A 16,595-nucleotide genomic window follows, 5' to 3' on the forward strand; every position below is an offset into this window, starting at 1 on the left:
ACACATTACTTGTTCTATATTACGCCCCATACATAAAATTTCTGAAACTTGAAATCTTAAGTGAGAGATCTTGAAACGTTCGTTTCAATCACCTCCCATCATGAACAGTTTCATACTGTTTTTCTGCCGTTTCAATAAGAGAATTTTATCTTTTTCCACGGTTTCCGAACTCGATGCAAAAATGGTCCCTTAATCTTGGTCACAATTTACCTCATGAACTGTACAGAAATCACTTATTTACTTGTCTGTATGTCTGTCCTAATCTGTACATCGTCTTCAATTACATTCCTTCAAAGACCAGTGAACTCCTCTGCAAGCATTTGGCACAGCACAACAAGCAAGAGGGCATTTAAACAGTTCCTTGTCGTTGATAATCATGAGAACACTTAGAAAAAGCAGTGACCGGAAGTAAACGGAGCAACTTTTTTTTTTTTTTTAACATTTCAGGGCTTTTTCCCTCATATAGAAGATTTTTTAATTTCCAGGAAATCAAAGACACCCGTTGGATTTTCCAGTCTCTCTCTTCACATTTGTGCTTACCAGTGTCCATTTGCCAGACGTACACCGAGCCATCTGAACATCCCACTACTAGGTAATCATCAGAAGGCCTCCACTTGATTACTTGAACGGGGAACAGATGACGAGATGCCAGCATAATGCATTTTTTCTCTCGCAGACTTAGGAGTCCTACTGAGTGGTCACTGGCTACAGAGCAGATACAGTGCTGCACTCTTGCCTAAAAAAGAATATACCTTCATTACACTTAGATTAAATTCAGGATAAAATGATCTTGTCCTCCAAAACTTAAACCAAAAGTAATTACCCATTCACCACCGCTGAAAACCAACCGCAATATTAGGTTGTGTTGAAAAGCGTGTTCCTTCACATTATACATAAAACACCCAGATCAATCGTGACAACACTTTAAAAAAAAAAAGAAAAAATGCTAAATTAATCCTAGATTAAAGATGGGAAGAGATGCCTTGGAAAATCTCCTGTTCAAATGTGAAGATGACCTTAACTAAAATGATTGCTGTGCAGGCGCGGGGAAAGCTGGAAAAAAAATTGATCTGTTATTATGTGTTCTCTTTCCACACTGTGAACTTTCCTTTGTTAGCTGCTGGAGCAGGCTCTCCGCAGTGCTTCTTTCTGCGTGTGACTCTGTCATTTTAGACCCATGTTCTTCCCTGCTCCTTTGCTCGAAAACAATACCCTCCCGGTCCCTCTGCCACAATCATTGCTTTCAAGAGCCACAGATATTTTGTATTTCCCGTACATGGGCTTCGCAACTTCTGTCTGTAATATCAGCAGGTGCACCACCCCAACTAACACACAATGGCCAATTAAACACTCTGCTGTATATTTTCTGCTCGTCTCTAGTTTTTGCCCTTCAATTCCTTTTAGGACAGGATGGAATATAAAGAGTCAAAAGAAAGACGGCAAAGACTTTCACCAGCAACACGGAACGGAATCCACAACCTAGATGATTTAAAATTAAGGCATTTCTATTTTTAAGACAATTTATGAGCTATTTAAAACCTAACCTTTTAGTGATTTATTGGATTATGCTTTCAGTTCACACTGAGGTGAAACCATCTGAAAACAGCCACACATCATTGTATATATTGTGGCTAATATTGAGGATGAGAGGCCCACTGTACTACATGTATACATAATCATCAATGGGATCCAAAGGAGAAACTTGTCAAACCTAATTGGGTTGGGCTTCGCCTAAACAAACAGACAGTCTGAACTAAATAACAATACCGCACTGAGTGGTGTATCTCACTGAATGGGAAATGCTGACGTTGGGTGGCCAAATGTGTGCGGAAAACACAAGTTATGGTTGTTGACTTTATCCACAGAACTTCTAAGAACCTTTAACATGCTGATGTGACCAGAATTATCTCCACAAGGGGAATACAGTGTCACTCACCTCAAAGGTCATTTGACCGCGGCAATCTTTTAAGACTGAATTTAGGAGGAACAACATACTTTGGGAAAACCTGCTGTAACTGGTTCCTTTCATGTTTTGGCAGCTAAGAAACTTAGGCCTGAGTTTTCTACCCATCACAGTGGGGGATGATGGGCACGTACTTCTGCATGTAGACTCAGCCGTCTCAGCGTGCTGCTCTCAGTTTCTCATCATCATTTACCTTTATTTTTATCCTACTGAATGTTTATGTTTGTAAACAACTTAAAATCAATTTTTGAATGAAGCAGAGCATTCACAAAACAAAGATAGTAAGATTTAACTACTCTGTTCTTAAATTCAGGTATGTTAATCTTTTATTGTTAGCGTTACTTGTACTTTTTGTTGTACAATAATTTAAACACTATACTCAGCAAAGCAGGTGTTTACTAATTTAAAAGTTAAAAAATGAAGTTCAGAAAGAGTGTGTTATAAACCTTTATTAAAACATCATATAGGGGCGCCTGGGTGGCGCAGTCGGTTAAGCGTCCGACTTCAGCCAGGTCACGATCTCGCGGTCCGTGAGTTCGAGCCCCGCGTCGGGCTCTGGGCTGATGGCTCGGAGCCTGGAGGCTGTTTCCGATTCTGTGTCTCCCTCTCTCTCTGCCCCTCCCCCGTTTATGCTCTGTCTCTCTCTGTCCCAAAAATAAATAAACGTTGAAAAAAAAATTAAAAAAAAAAAAACATCATACAGAATTTGTTAAACTTACTTATTTTGTGTTCCCTGAGAAGCATTCAACTGAAACATAAAACATGATTTCTTTTTTTTTTTTTTTCAACGTTTTTATTTATTTTTGGGACAGAGAGAGACAGAGCATGAACGGGGGAGGGGCAGAGAGAGAGGGAGACACAGAATCGGAAACAGGCTCCAGGCTCTGAGCCATCAGCCCAGAGCCTGACGTGGGGCTCGAACTCACGGACCACGAGATCGTGACCTGGCTGAAGTCGGACACAACCGACTGCGCCACCCAGGCGCCCCAAAACATGATTTCTTTATTAAAAAGACATTAAGGATTGAAGGGCAGTTGATTATGGCATACATAAATTAGCTGTATAATTAAGCAATGAATCAAAATAAAGTAGCAAACTACAAAAAAAAAAAAATCCTTCAAATATGGCGACGTTAGACTAAAACTGGGTAAAAATACATACCGCCAAGCCTTTATTTTCAGTTATTTCAGACCACATAAAATATTTATGAGTTCCACCAGGCATCCAGTGCTAACCAAAGATAATAGACAGTTTAATACAACGGATGCTTTGCATTTCTACAGATCACCATTAGCAACGACTTTGTTTTTATCAAATATATCCATCATTCAACTTACAAAAAGAGACGGATGCGACATTAATGGTCACTACTATTTTGCAACATCAATCTGCCAAAAAGTGGTCATTTTATTTCTCTCATCATAGGAAATAAATGTCTGCGGTGATCTTTTCTTCTATGTGTGATTAACTGAAAAGAATGCCTCCCATACAGTTCTTTTCATCTGTCCGCGTCCTTTAATCAGGCACTGATCTGCCACAGTGCTCATAACGCCCGTCACTACTTGTGACTCTGCTACTTTGACTCACGAGCTCCTCACCTTTAAAATGAGGGATCACTTAACCGGTGCCGTATACCTCACCAGCCTACTTGCTGGACCCCAAGTCCACAGTCATCTCATTGGTGTCCATACACACTCTTGTCATTCCATTTCAAAGAGTAAGGAAAATGAGGCATGAATTGGGGGTGAAGTCTGTTCAAAAACAGGTGAATCTTCATCAGTGTTCTTTACTATGTTTGGTGTTCCTCGGGTTATGATCTATTCTTGGTAGATCTCAATATCTGAGGGGACACAGAAGTCCTGACAACACTGACCTACACATTCTCTCTGCCAAATGTCTTTTACTGTAGTTTAGAAGCCAGCAGAGAGAAGATGGCAGACATCCTGCAAACAGAAAAGGCTTCCCCGTTCCTACGAGGAACCTGACCTTCAGCACCCACTCCCACGAGAAGTTTCACTGTTAGAACTTTCACCCTTTCCATTTACATGCAGGCAACTTCAACAATTCAAGAAAAGGTAATCCATCCTCAAGAAAAGACCTAAAAGTTCTACATTATGTTATCAGTCCTGTTCGTAAAAACAATGGACAAAGCAAATACTAAGTAAGAGCAAAGGATCTGTGTCTAAAAAGCAGACTATGTTATTTTCTGGAGGGAAAGTATAACCATAATTCAAAAAATCCTAGCTTTTCATTTCTGTTTGATGCACTCTCTTCTAAGACATATACTCACATAAATATGCTTTAAAGAATAGTTTTGTTCCTCTTTCAAACAGTGCACTAGATGAAGAAAGTAGGCAAAGGACATACCCCACCCACAAAAAAACCATGTTTGGCCCAAACAAACAAACCAACAAACCAACAAAATGCTATCCCCATCCCTGTAAACGAAAATAAGCCTGTGAAGAGTTAACTCTAGCTTTACTGTAATAAGCAACAGTCTGGAAATAGCCAAAATAATCAAGACTGAAAACAAAACAAAACAAAAAAATCAATATTGCTAAGCCCAAGAAAGCATAGTTATTAGAGGTACTTAACTCACAAGAAAAGATGGTTCTCTGCTTTTTAAATATGGATTAAAATAAATCTAATTTTTCTTCTTTCAAAAAAATGCTAGTCCAACTCGTGTGAAAAAAACTGGCCTAGAGTGGAAATGGCCCAATACAGTAAAACCTCATTAATTTTGATTCTGCTAATTAATTGTGAGTTGATGGTTACCTTCACAGGCTGTGTGAAAACAAATTAATGGTATAAACAAAGCAAATGTCTAACCTATTTAAATGTAAAAGGAAAAAAGACCATTCTCAAGCACCACTTTGGTATTAATTTTAATTCAAACAATGAGCAGAGTAATGATAAATAATTCTCAGCTATCTGTTAAATGAAAGCACTTAAAAGATTTGCTAAAACACAATTAACTTGGTTTCTTCTTATCTGTCCTCAAAATTATTATTAAAGAAGCACTTCTTAAAGAATATATAATAACTCCTACCTCTGATTTAGACCCAGCTTCCCCACAAATGAATTGAATTAGCACAATTCCTTTATTATTAAATCACTAAATTCCAGAGATCTTGGTTACAAAGCATCTACAACACCTACAATGACTGATTCCATGATTTGATTAATTCCATTCTATTTCACTTTGTTCCATTTCAACCTGGAAAAGTCACCTGAACGTGACTTAACATCAAGGACATTTTAAGGGGATAATGTAGAAGACATTTAAATTATGTAATTAAAATAATACAACTAAAAAAATGTGAACCTCATGCATTTAGGCTCCTTTTGTGATCACACACCCATTCATTTAAAAAACTTTGTAATGTATGCCCGTTGTATGTATATTTACAAATTATATACGTACTTCTGTACTAATATACATACCATGTACATTGTAAAACACGCACCAAAAATATGTTTTAAAAGAATGACTCCAAGTTTGAACAAATTGGAGAGGAAAGGAAACACCTTCTTAAATGTCTTGCTAATGTCAGGCAATACCTCAAAGGACAATACATACCTTTACAAAGATTTCACTGTTAATGATTATGGATGTAAATACATATTTTCTGTAATTATAATGGGGGGGGGCTGCCCTCCTGCCAGACTGACCAAATGATCACTACCTTAAACCGAAATGTAGCCGATGAAAAGATATTTAAGTTTCACTGAGAATATGTTCCATCCTTTGCTCTGCCCATCCTATGGTGGCCAGGTGAGGACCCAGACAACAAGCATCCTCGTCCCTTGTGGTGGCGGCTCTGCTCTTCCCCCAGGTGAGATGTGCCCACTGGGTGTGTGAAACACGTGAGACACCGGTGTCCTTCCACCTGGTAATTGTTCATAAGCTCAACTTCTTAGGGTTAAAAAGGGGGCATAAACAAGAGCTTTAATATTTTATTCCCTTACCCCAATTAACTGCCTCACAGTTTACACTTTAGCAACCACTTCCAAGTGACTTAAAGAGTGTTCAACTCACAAACACCATTTCAAATGTTTTATTGTTTCGAACACAGAATTTGTACAGCATGGGGTGAGCATCCTACCAACTAGGCCAGTACTTTATAGGTGAAAATTATTCAAACTCATGTTCCAAACACTATTAATTCTGCCCTAAAAGACGCACCAATCACATCAAAAACTAATTGAAAACAAAGGCTAACAACAATAAACAACAGGATATTTAATAAAAACCGTATTTTTATTTGATGAAAATATTAAGATAACTGGGGCAAGCAGAGGGAGGGATACCTCTGGTCAAAACATATACACTCCAGAGCCCATTTTTCTTTCCAAATAATTCTGATCCTCAAGCAAACAGAGTCTCATTGAGTTTGCCAGTAAATAATCCTCACGGTACATTAGTGCTGAGCCACAATCACAGACTCGGACAGAGTCAGAATATACCACCTAGGTCATCCAGCCTGACCTTACGCATTTTACAAGACTTCATTTTAAACCATTCCCAGAAACCTCTTATGTAACCTGTTCCTAAACATCTGCCATGAATTACAGAAATTAGAGACAGCTAGTTTATCCCTTCCACCAGCTCTCTGAGGAGATGATTCTGTTTTCCAATAGCTCCCAGTATAAATGGCATACATACATTTTTCCTACTTTTGCTCATTTGCTTTCTAAATTAAATTCTCCTTTTTCTTCATATCATTTCAGGGGCAATCTCTTAACTGCCCCCAAAACAATTTTTTTCTTTGAATCTTCTCTAAATATATGATCACTAACTATTGTCTCTCCTTTTAAATGTGCCCATCATTAGATGAGCTATAAATGACCAGCTTCTTTCAGTCATAAATCAATCTCACTATTCTCTTAATCATTATTTCTTGTACTTCCCAGAACTCTTTCTATGGAACATAAATGTGCAGTTAAGATGCATCATTTATCACTTTTAAATATTCCACCTGAAGTGGAAAAGTGCCCAGGAATGTTAATTTCATTTCCACATGTTCATGAAACTAGCTTAAAGAATTTTTTTTTTTTTCAGAAATCCATAGCTCAGCCTTCCTTTTTTTTTTTTTTTAAGGGGGAAAAAAAAAGCTAGAAGGTTTTTCTTTGATAGCTGTTTTAGAAAATAAGACCATGTAGTCCAACCAAAACACTGACTGACCATCTAATTGGTAATGTTCTATATGAAAATAAGACTTATAGAAAACAAGTTTTAACATCTTCATTCATTCACTATATACAAAAGATAATAAAGAAATAGTGAGCTAATCAGAATTCCACCTTTCTTCATCTGCTTCTTTATTAATTAAACAGCAAAAAAAATATGAAGAATTTAATGTAAGACTAAGAAGATATTGCCTATCAGAGAAAAAAATTAATAAGTGACATTGAGAAAAGTTATTAGTTAAGAACAGATGATTTTTATCCTCTCCTCACCCCACAAACATAAATAAATTTCCGCTAAAGTATCTGATGTTTGCTCTTAATCCAGCCACTGGTTTTTAATCAAATTTCATCAAATTTCTGGGTGGGGGAAGATTCCAAACTTCCGAAATATGAAAAAAGCTACACAGAAAAAGGAAAGATTGCGTTAGAACAGGAGGGAATTTCAATAACAATAGAAAGCACATAAGCCTAAAATTGCAATTAAGTTAAGCACTCATACAAGCCTGAAAATCCCCAAGAAAAACAAATAAGCAAAGGATGAAACATGTCTCAAAAAAATCGTGAAAATCTTCATAGAAAAATTTTAATATCTCTAGTAAATAAAGAAATGCAAATTCAAACACCTACCAATTTAGCCTAAACATTTAAGAAATTGTGATAGCAAACAGCCAACCTTTACTGGGTTCTAACCTTGCGCTGGGTATTATTCTAAACACAATGCTAAATTCTAAATGCTGTAATTCATTATAGTCTCACAACCCTCTGAGGTAGGTATAATTATTATTTCCACTTCACAGATGTGGAAACTAAGGCAAGATAAAAACATCTTGTGCTGGCAAGTGACAAGGAAATAGGCACTGAGGATACAAAATAATTTGCTACTACACCTCATTAGCCTTAAAAACGCTAATACCTACTACACAAAAATTCTGAGGTTCTAATCTTAAAAAAATTCATAATATCTAGCCAAGGGAGTAATCATAAATTTTAACAAATTTTAAAAGGTAGTCAATATCGTATTGTATAATGCAAGAGTTTAAATTAGGAACAAACTACATATCCAAAGTAGGAGAACTGCTAAGTAAATAAGGTATGCTCACATAAGGTAATGTTCTACAAGCACTAAAAATTACTTTCATGAGCAAGTATAACTTGGAAAAGTATTTGTTAGGATATTAAATGAAGATGCCGTGGGCTCAGATAACCGTACCTACAATATAATCACGAGTATACAGTAAGTGGATTTTAAAAGCCTACGGGAAAAGACATCCAAATGTTAATTATGGTTCTCTTATAGTTAGAGGGATAACAGGTGACCTTTTACCTTCTTAGCTACCTCTTTTTTCAAACAATTTAACAGTGTGTATCCATTAAACTTATAAACTTGCAGTTAAAAATTATAGCAAATAATGTATGCTATAAGTAAGAGAAGGTAAAAGAGGGGATGGTTAAAACTAAAAAACTCCAAAGCTGAATAATCAAAGATAAAAACTAAAAGGGAAATTAGAAGAGAATTGAGCAATGCATAGTTCTCTGAAGGAAAATTGGAAATACAGGAATTCAAGAGAATGGCTGTATTTTGTTCTATAGTGAATGATATTCAATAAATTAGCACTTTACAATTAAGTATGCATCAAAATTATATATTTATGTAAATCAATAGCGAAAACATAGTAAAAAATTAGAGAAATACAATTATTTTTAAATACACAATTACATCTACTGGGAGGCAGTATGCATGGTGCATACGTTCAAGTCAGCCTTCAAGTCAGACTACTTAGGACCAAATTCCAGCTCGGCCACTTGCTAACTGTGTGACTTGGGGATGTTATTTAACCTCTCTGAATCTCATTTCTCTGTATAATGTGACTAACAGTAATAACCACCCCTCACCGAATTACTGTGTGAGTTAAATGAAACGTACACAAAGAAACTAGCACAGTGACTAACATATCACGCATACAAAAGATAATAGTTAAAACTATTTTTACCATTATTATTATCTCATTATACACCATAAATTCTGTCTTTTAAAATGGAGTTATATTTATTTTTTGGAATTGCCAATGTGTAGGCATTCACCAGGAAATATGAAGATGTTTATTAATATCTCTGCTTTCATTTAATCTGAATAGTTCTACCTGCATAATCATCAGTACCATTCAATTACCTTAAAATTAAGTTCTTAGCCCTTTTAACAATACAAGTCAATAAAAGTATTCAATCCAACAACTCAATGACCACCTTTCACTGTTCCTGAATATTTCCTCACACTGCTTTCCCATTGAATTTACTTTATAACTTTTCATTTCATGTCTTTAAAACAGTAAAATGCTTTCTTTAATTTCACTCACTGAAATTAAAGTCTTAGAGACTGAGACAGTCAACTCTGCAGAGACTGAAAATCATCCAAGTTTTTTTTAAGGAACTCAAAAGTGCTGCTCTTTTCCCCTTCTGCACCCCAGTCAGCTGTGTCCACTTATTGCCCAAAACCAACACCCAAACCTTGGGTTACACACACTCAAGATCTAAAGTCTTTGGTCACAAATGGTCCTCTTTCTCAGAGTGCACTGAATTATGACTCCAAGTGACTACTGGTCCTGCCCTTCTATTTTCCGATGCCTCACTTAGAAAGGTGACTTTAAGGCACTATCTATCTGACCTGGTAACTTTAAATCTGCCCACTTGGCCTCAACCTATTCATCCCAATCATGCCTGTATCCTTAACAAGAAATAAACATCAAATTTACATACCTCTGACATAACTAGGAAACATCTTTTTTCCCTTCTCATGGAAATAAATGGGTTAAAATAGATTCTGGCTTCATTTTTCCAACTGGAATACCAAAATAATATGTATATTGCCTAGCAGTAAACTACTAGAACATATATACTAAAAATACTTCTTTGTTTTAGTAAGAATGCTGGCTGGCTTTTTAGGTCTATATCAAAGAACACTGGAGAAACCTAACCTTCGGTGTCCACAAGTAGGCAAGAAAGTTGTGCCTCGCCAAGAATTTATGCCTAAGAAAAGCAGTAAGTAGGGTCAAACTCCCCCCTTGATCGCGTGGGGTCATGCTACCAAAGGCTTTGCAAAGGTAACAGTCATACCCTTCTGTAATCTGCCCACAAATTTCCATTAATGACACAGTTGGGGCCTTTCAGACAGTTGAAAACGCCAATGTTCAAGCAGTGAGCAGGCAAAGCACAACACTTAAGACTACAATTTCTAGGGAATTTGTTGCTGTCTTTTGATATCCTGAAACTTCTGTCTCGTGCAATAAAAAGATGCAGTTAGGGAGATAAAGGGAACTCATCCCTAATTTGGGCAGATTCTAAAAGCACCTGGCCATAGTTGGGAAACAAGGAAATTAAAAGCAGTTCCTGCTATAGGAACAAAGTATCTATAATAAAGTCATCTCAACTGGAAATGAATGAGTATGTTCCCCAGATTTAGGCCATTATCACCCAAATGAGAATGCAGATAATTGAAAATACAAATAAAAAAACAATAATAATGATTTAATGAGCTCCTATCATAGGCCAAGCATTACCTCCCAACTTTATCACTTTACAGCAGCCGTTAAGTTGCTAGAAAGTGTTGCTAGAGCTCCAAAATGTGAAGTAATCTGCTAAAGTCACCCCAAAATGAAGATACAGATCCAGGTTCGTTTGGTTCTAAAGGTCCTGTTCTCACTGACATGACCGACCAGCGGTTCACGGTTTTAGGTTCCACGTGCCGACAGCAGAAAGTTTTCCACCTCCTTTTGGAAAGTCTTCACCAATGTCTAATTGGTGTTCAATTAGACCACCAATTGGAGGTGGTCTAATTCACCAAAACTAATTCTGACTTTAAAAAAAATTATCATACACTAACTGGCATTTTTTGTTATTTTTGAAATACATTCTTCCTTTCTAATATCATTCCATTTCATTCCACTTCATTCTGTTGTCCAATCTTTCCTTGGAAAAACATCGCGAATACTTTTCAGGACCATTTCATATTTTATTATCTTGTTTCTTCCAAATACCCTTCCTAAGTAGAGTAAAATAAAGAGCCAAAATGGGGGCACCTGGGTGGCTCAGTGGGGTAAAGGTCTGACTTTGGCTCAGTTCATGATCTCATATTCGTGAGTTTGAACCTGCATAAGGCTCTGTACTGACAGCATGGAGCCTGCTTGGGATTCTCCCTACCCCCTTCTCTCTCTCTCCATGTATCTCTACCCCACCCCCACCCCCATTTGTGCTTTCTTTCTCAAAATAAACAAACTTAAAAAAAAAGTGTCAAAATGGTCTTACAGACAACTAACCAGCTTGCAGCACATCCAAGACCGTTACTCTGGGGGGTGTCTGGCTGGCTCTGTCGGTTAACCGTCCATCTCTTGATTTCGGCTCAGGTCACGACCTCATGGTCTGTGGGATCTAGCCCCCTGCCTCAGGCTCCGCGTTGACAGCACAGAGCCTGCTTGGGATTCTATCTCTTCCTCTCTCCCTGCCCCTCGCCCGCCCCTGCCTCACTCTGGAGCGCACTTGTGCACACACGCGCTCTCTCTCTCTCAAAATAAAATAAACATCAAAAAAATATATTACTCAGATCTCTTGGTCATTATTTTCAAAGTAATGCACAAATATAGCAAGTTCCTACCAGCACTTGCCATGGATAGAGCCATCAGGTACTAGTAAAAACAACTTAACGGCTGCAGACTCCTCCACAGAACATACACACAACATACCAAGTACATCTGTAAACAGAGGTCATTCAGACACCACGTATGGTTTTACACACACCCATAAATCTAACACATTCCAATACCATACAGATCACCCTTCCTGAAAGTCTTTCAAAACCACCCACAGCTGGCCTACTAAGTGCCCATTCTAGGGCCTCTCTGGGAAACTTGTACTCAGGGAAGTCCTACAAGTGTACTTCACAACGTTTATTCTGTTGCCTTATAACTGCCTGTCTTCTAGTCTGGCTCCCTCATAGGATGAAGCTCTATAAAATAGGGACTATATCTTATCGACTACTATATACCTGGCTCTTGAAGGCACCTGGAATATGGTTGGCACTTAGATATTTGCTGAACGAATGACTATTCAAAAATACATTGCACCTAACTGAACAGTCACCTTAAAAAGTCGTTATTATTTTCTAACAATTTCCACCATTTTAAGATAAACTTTAACTCATTTTAAAATTGCTTTATGATTAGGTTACTCAAGAAAAATTAGTCTTTAGGTCACACTATCTCTTCAGCTCAAAATAAACAGTGAAATTAATCACCCACTTCATTCACAAAGTTTAGCACCAAATCACTTCTGTTATTAAAACTAAACTTCATGCCCAATGTAATCTTATTTACTTCCAAAGATATGACTTAAGATCTTAAAAAAGCCTTTCTGAGATAAAAGAATATCTAAATTTTTTAAATGTGTGGCACAATATAAGTGTAGCCTGAACAGAGGGATGCAATCTTCTCATTAATATCGAAGGGACCACTCACTGACAGTCTTTTGGTATATTACTGGATTGTCTCAGCTTCCTACACAAGCGATAGGGTGCGTTATGATATTTGAACACATAAATATTCAGAGCAGGAAAAATTAATTGTCTTGAATAAAATGATAGTAGTAAAAAATTGGAAAACGCTATTATAAAGAATAGAATATACGCCAATCAGAACGGATAGCCAATACGGTATTGATATATTAATGCGTTTGCCCTTTCAGAATGAGAATGGGTGCTATGCACTTATACATACTCTGCATACAACTACTTAAAAGCCTGAATATTAGCAAGTCTTCAAAGACTATAAGGATGATGGAGAATTATGAGGGTAAATAGGTGGTATAAACCTATCTCTAAGCTTTTAAGGGATAATTTGGCAATACCTAGTCAAAAGGCTTTAAGAAATCAATATGCCCTTTCATACAGAAATTCTGTATCTACAAATTTATCTTAAGCAATCATTTCAGATGTGCAAAAATATTTAGATACACTAATTTGTATTCTCACTGTTGACAAGAAAAAAATCTTAAAGCAACATTCTAAAATTTCTGATAAAATAAATTACCAAGTATTAAAAATGATGTTGGAATGTATGTAGTGAGACAGAAAGATGACCAGAATATCTTTAGAAAATATTTGTGTTCTCTGTAACTAACAATCTATTATTTAATTAAAAAAAATAATTAATTTCAAAAAGACAGTGCTGAACGCATAAAAACATATGAAAATGGTCTCAAAATCCAAGAAAATTAAATGTTAAAGGAAAAAAGGACTGTTACAGAACATTATGTACATTGTGATATATTTTAGGAAAACGTTAGTTCTGCCTCCTGCTTTTGTTTCATTTGTATTACCAACGTTTACTCTGCTTGGCTTCAGAGACTATGTCATAATAATAAATATTGCTTTATAAATGTAACATGCAAATTAAATTAATAACAAAAGCCGAAATTCAAAAAGGTGAGATAAGAGCTAATGCAAACAAAAGCTTCCAGTACTTTAAAAAAAAAAAACACACACACAATATACTAAAAAGAAACCTGATTTGTTAATTGTTCTTAATGGCTGTGAACATTAGCCTACTAGCATATATACAGTCACATACACCATTCATATTACTGTATTTGTCTCTAAGAGCTGGGGATTTAATATTGTCAAGCGAAGGCACAATTAGGTTAGATGCCTGACTTTCCTGTTTTCGCAAACCAATGCTGCCCCCTTCTGGATACTTCTGGAGATTACAGGATAAGACAAGTTTATCAAGATACAATAAATGAAAAGTAATCAGATTTTCATCTCTTAAAGAAATCAGCCTATAGCTCACGTAAAGAAACGTATGTATTATGGGTACTAAATTTATTTTGAAACATTTTCCAAAAATTCTGTTTTGAATACAAAGTTCTACTAGCAGCACACAACTGGTAATCCAGTCATTCATGCCAAAGGAAGAGGGAAATAATAAACTTATATTAACTAAAAATAAACAAGGCAGAATACTTAATAAAGTCACTTCTTTGGTTCCCTTCCATATGTGTTCCTCTCACTCCCAAAGCAAAGCAGAATCTGAATTTGGTAATCTTTCCAGTTCAATTTTAATAATTTTATTACCTATGCATGTATCCATACATACACGGTATGCACTTGTGTGTTTCTTAAATGTAAATAAGTGGGATCAACAGTATGACACACACACATGTTCCTTGTCACAGGCTGTACTAAGCACAGCCACCTGCTGCAAATGCAGACAAAGGAAACATGGGTAGCTAGCTCCATGCAAAGACATGACTACCATTCTACAGGTAAGAAATATCCTACTGGGTCACCAGTGTTATTTTTTCACTTCTGCATTTTCATTCCTGTCATTAGTATCTGTCTGGTTTATGAGGGGAAATGTTTTCTAAAGCACTCCTGACATTTTAAAATTATTTTCTTAGTCTTTTGTTCAAAGTCTGGCTTTTTTCTCTGAAATTAAAATACGTGGACATAAAAGAAAATGTTCCTGGGTCTTGGAGAGTGGAATCCTTTACACTGGAAGCTAAGGTAAAAAAAAAAAAAAAAAAAAAAAAAAAAAGAATGATGAGTAAGAGGGAAGGTGGCAGGGAAGTAAGGGAAGAAGTCAGATCATTATCAACTATTAACTACTAATCCTAATGCGAGAGACTTAGAGAAGGTATCCTGCTGTGGGATTTCAGAAGCCTGAAGAACATCTGTCCACCCTTTCAAGAGCTCTCTTCCTCCAACTCCCCAACTCCCCCAGGGATTTGGTGCACTCTTTGGCCTCCCCTAGCCTACAGTTCAGATTTTGGAAATTCACCCACCTCTGATAGCTACCCAAATATGGGGAGCCTCCTATCTCTAACTGCTCTGTTGCTTAAATTTCTCAGTTATTAAAATAAGACTAAGCTAAAATGCTAGAGTTCTAAAATATTAAAACATTCTAGTACTGAAAATCTCTGAAGGACTGTAAGATTTTGCACTCAGAATTAAGGGAGCCACACAGCTGGAGAACAGGAGGGAAAGGAGACTTGTTTTTCATTAATAAGCTGTAATACCTTTTGCATTTTATATATCCACTTGTAAAATATTTTAAGACACTACAGTAATATTCTCAATGCAGATGAAAAGTTAAAATTAAAAAATTCGGAAGTGTAGCAAGCCTGTTTTTACAAGTTTTTTTTAAAGTGTTCTATATGAGTATTAAAGTGGCAATCTAATCTAATAATAATATAAAGGTTCCAAAAAATAATAATGATAATATAAAGGTTCCACTTTAAATTTGAAGCCTATTAAAACTGCCTCAGAGCTCTAACACTTGAAAAGCAACATACAAGATAAAAACCACTCTTTTAAAAACAATAAACACAGCTTGGAATGACAAACAGGGTACAGAATGTTATGCTATGCTGTATGATTCAAATACTATTTTAGCAGTTTTCCTTCAGTTTTCTTCCAGGTGTATCTTTCATATAAATATACAATACATGTATCTTTCATATACACAGCACATGTATGTGTACCTTTTGCACATAGGTAGGGCACATGTATATGTATCTTGCACATGTAGGTTTCATGCACATGTGTGTACATGTATCACTCATCTGTATAGAGGGTACACTTTGTTTCATCAAGAAATCAAACCACCAAACAGAAAAACACCAACCTGAACTGAAGTTTTTCCCTTTACATTCCATAATCTTAAGAAGAAACAGAAATGGCAAATAACCTAGTATTAGAAATTTCAAAACTACAAGTTTCAACATCTACCGCAAAGTTGATACGCAAAGCTCACACCATTTTTTGAGTGGTCTACCAAAGCTCGTTGTTTCTTATGGAGTCCCTAGAATATGCCCCTCCCTTTCTTTTGCAGCATTTTGTAGTACCTCTCCTTTACCATGTATAGTAGGCCTTGCAGAAGCCTTACTTAACACGTGCCTGATCCCCCTCCTAAAATGCAAGGTTGTACTTCTGGGAACACATAAACACATTACTTGGCAGGAGGCACCTGGGTGACTCAGTCGGTTAAGCATCCAACTTCAGCTCAGGTCATGATTTTGCGGATCTTGAGTTCGAGCCCCGCATCAGGCTCTGTGCTGACAGCTCACAGCCTACAGCCTGTACATTACTTGGCAGATAGTAATACCACCCCCAACAACTTTCTGAATTGTTCTCAATAACCCTTTAGCACTGCACAATCCTGAATTACTTTGATATTTCACATTCAGAACCCAGTGCGGGGCTTGAATTCACGAACCATGAGATCATGACCTGTGCAAGTCCAGGCATCCCTGAACATGTCAAATTTTTAAATAATTAAAACTCCCATTAATAAAAGAATACATGAATTGTTTATCAAAAATAAAGTATATAGAACCACTGAGCCTGGCACTAAATTAATGTTAATTTATACTAAGAATATGGAAAGGTTTTTTGGTA

General features: G+C 36.6%; 1 protein-coding gene across 8 annotated transcripts in view; it reads right to left on the reverse strand.

The window, feature by feature from the left end:
* The window catches only part of WDR7 (WD repeat domain 7), a 354,164-nt gene that overhangs the window by 287,444 nt on the left and 50,125 nt on the right, over nt 1-16,595 (reverse strand). For all 8 annotated transcript variants that reach the window (XM_040478723.1, XM_040478724.1, XM_040478725.1 and 5 more), the window contains one exon: nt 541-736. In XM_040478723.1, coding sequence (XP_040334657.1) covers nt 541-736 — 196 coding nt within the window. The remainder of the gene's footprint in view (nt 1-540; nt 737-16,595) is intronic.

Source organism: Herpailurus yagouaroundi, unplaced genomic scaffold (genome assembly GCF_014898765.1).
Source record: "Herpailurus yagouaroundi ecotype Mexico unplaced genomic scaffold, PumYag 142, whole genome shotgun sequence".
NCBI classification, from domain to species: Eukaryota; Metazoa; Chordata; class Mammalia; order Carnivora; family Felidae; genus Herpailurus; species Herpailurus yagouaroundi.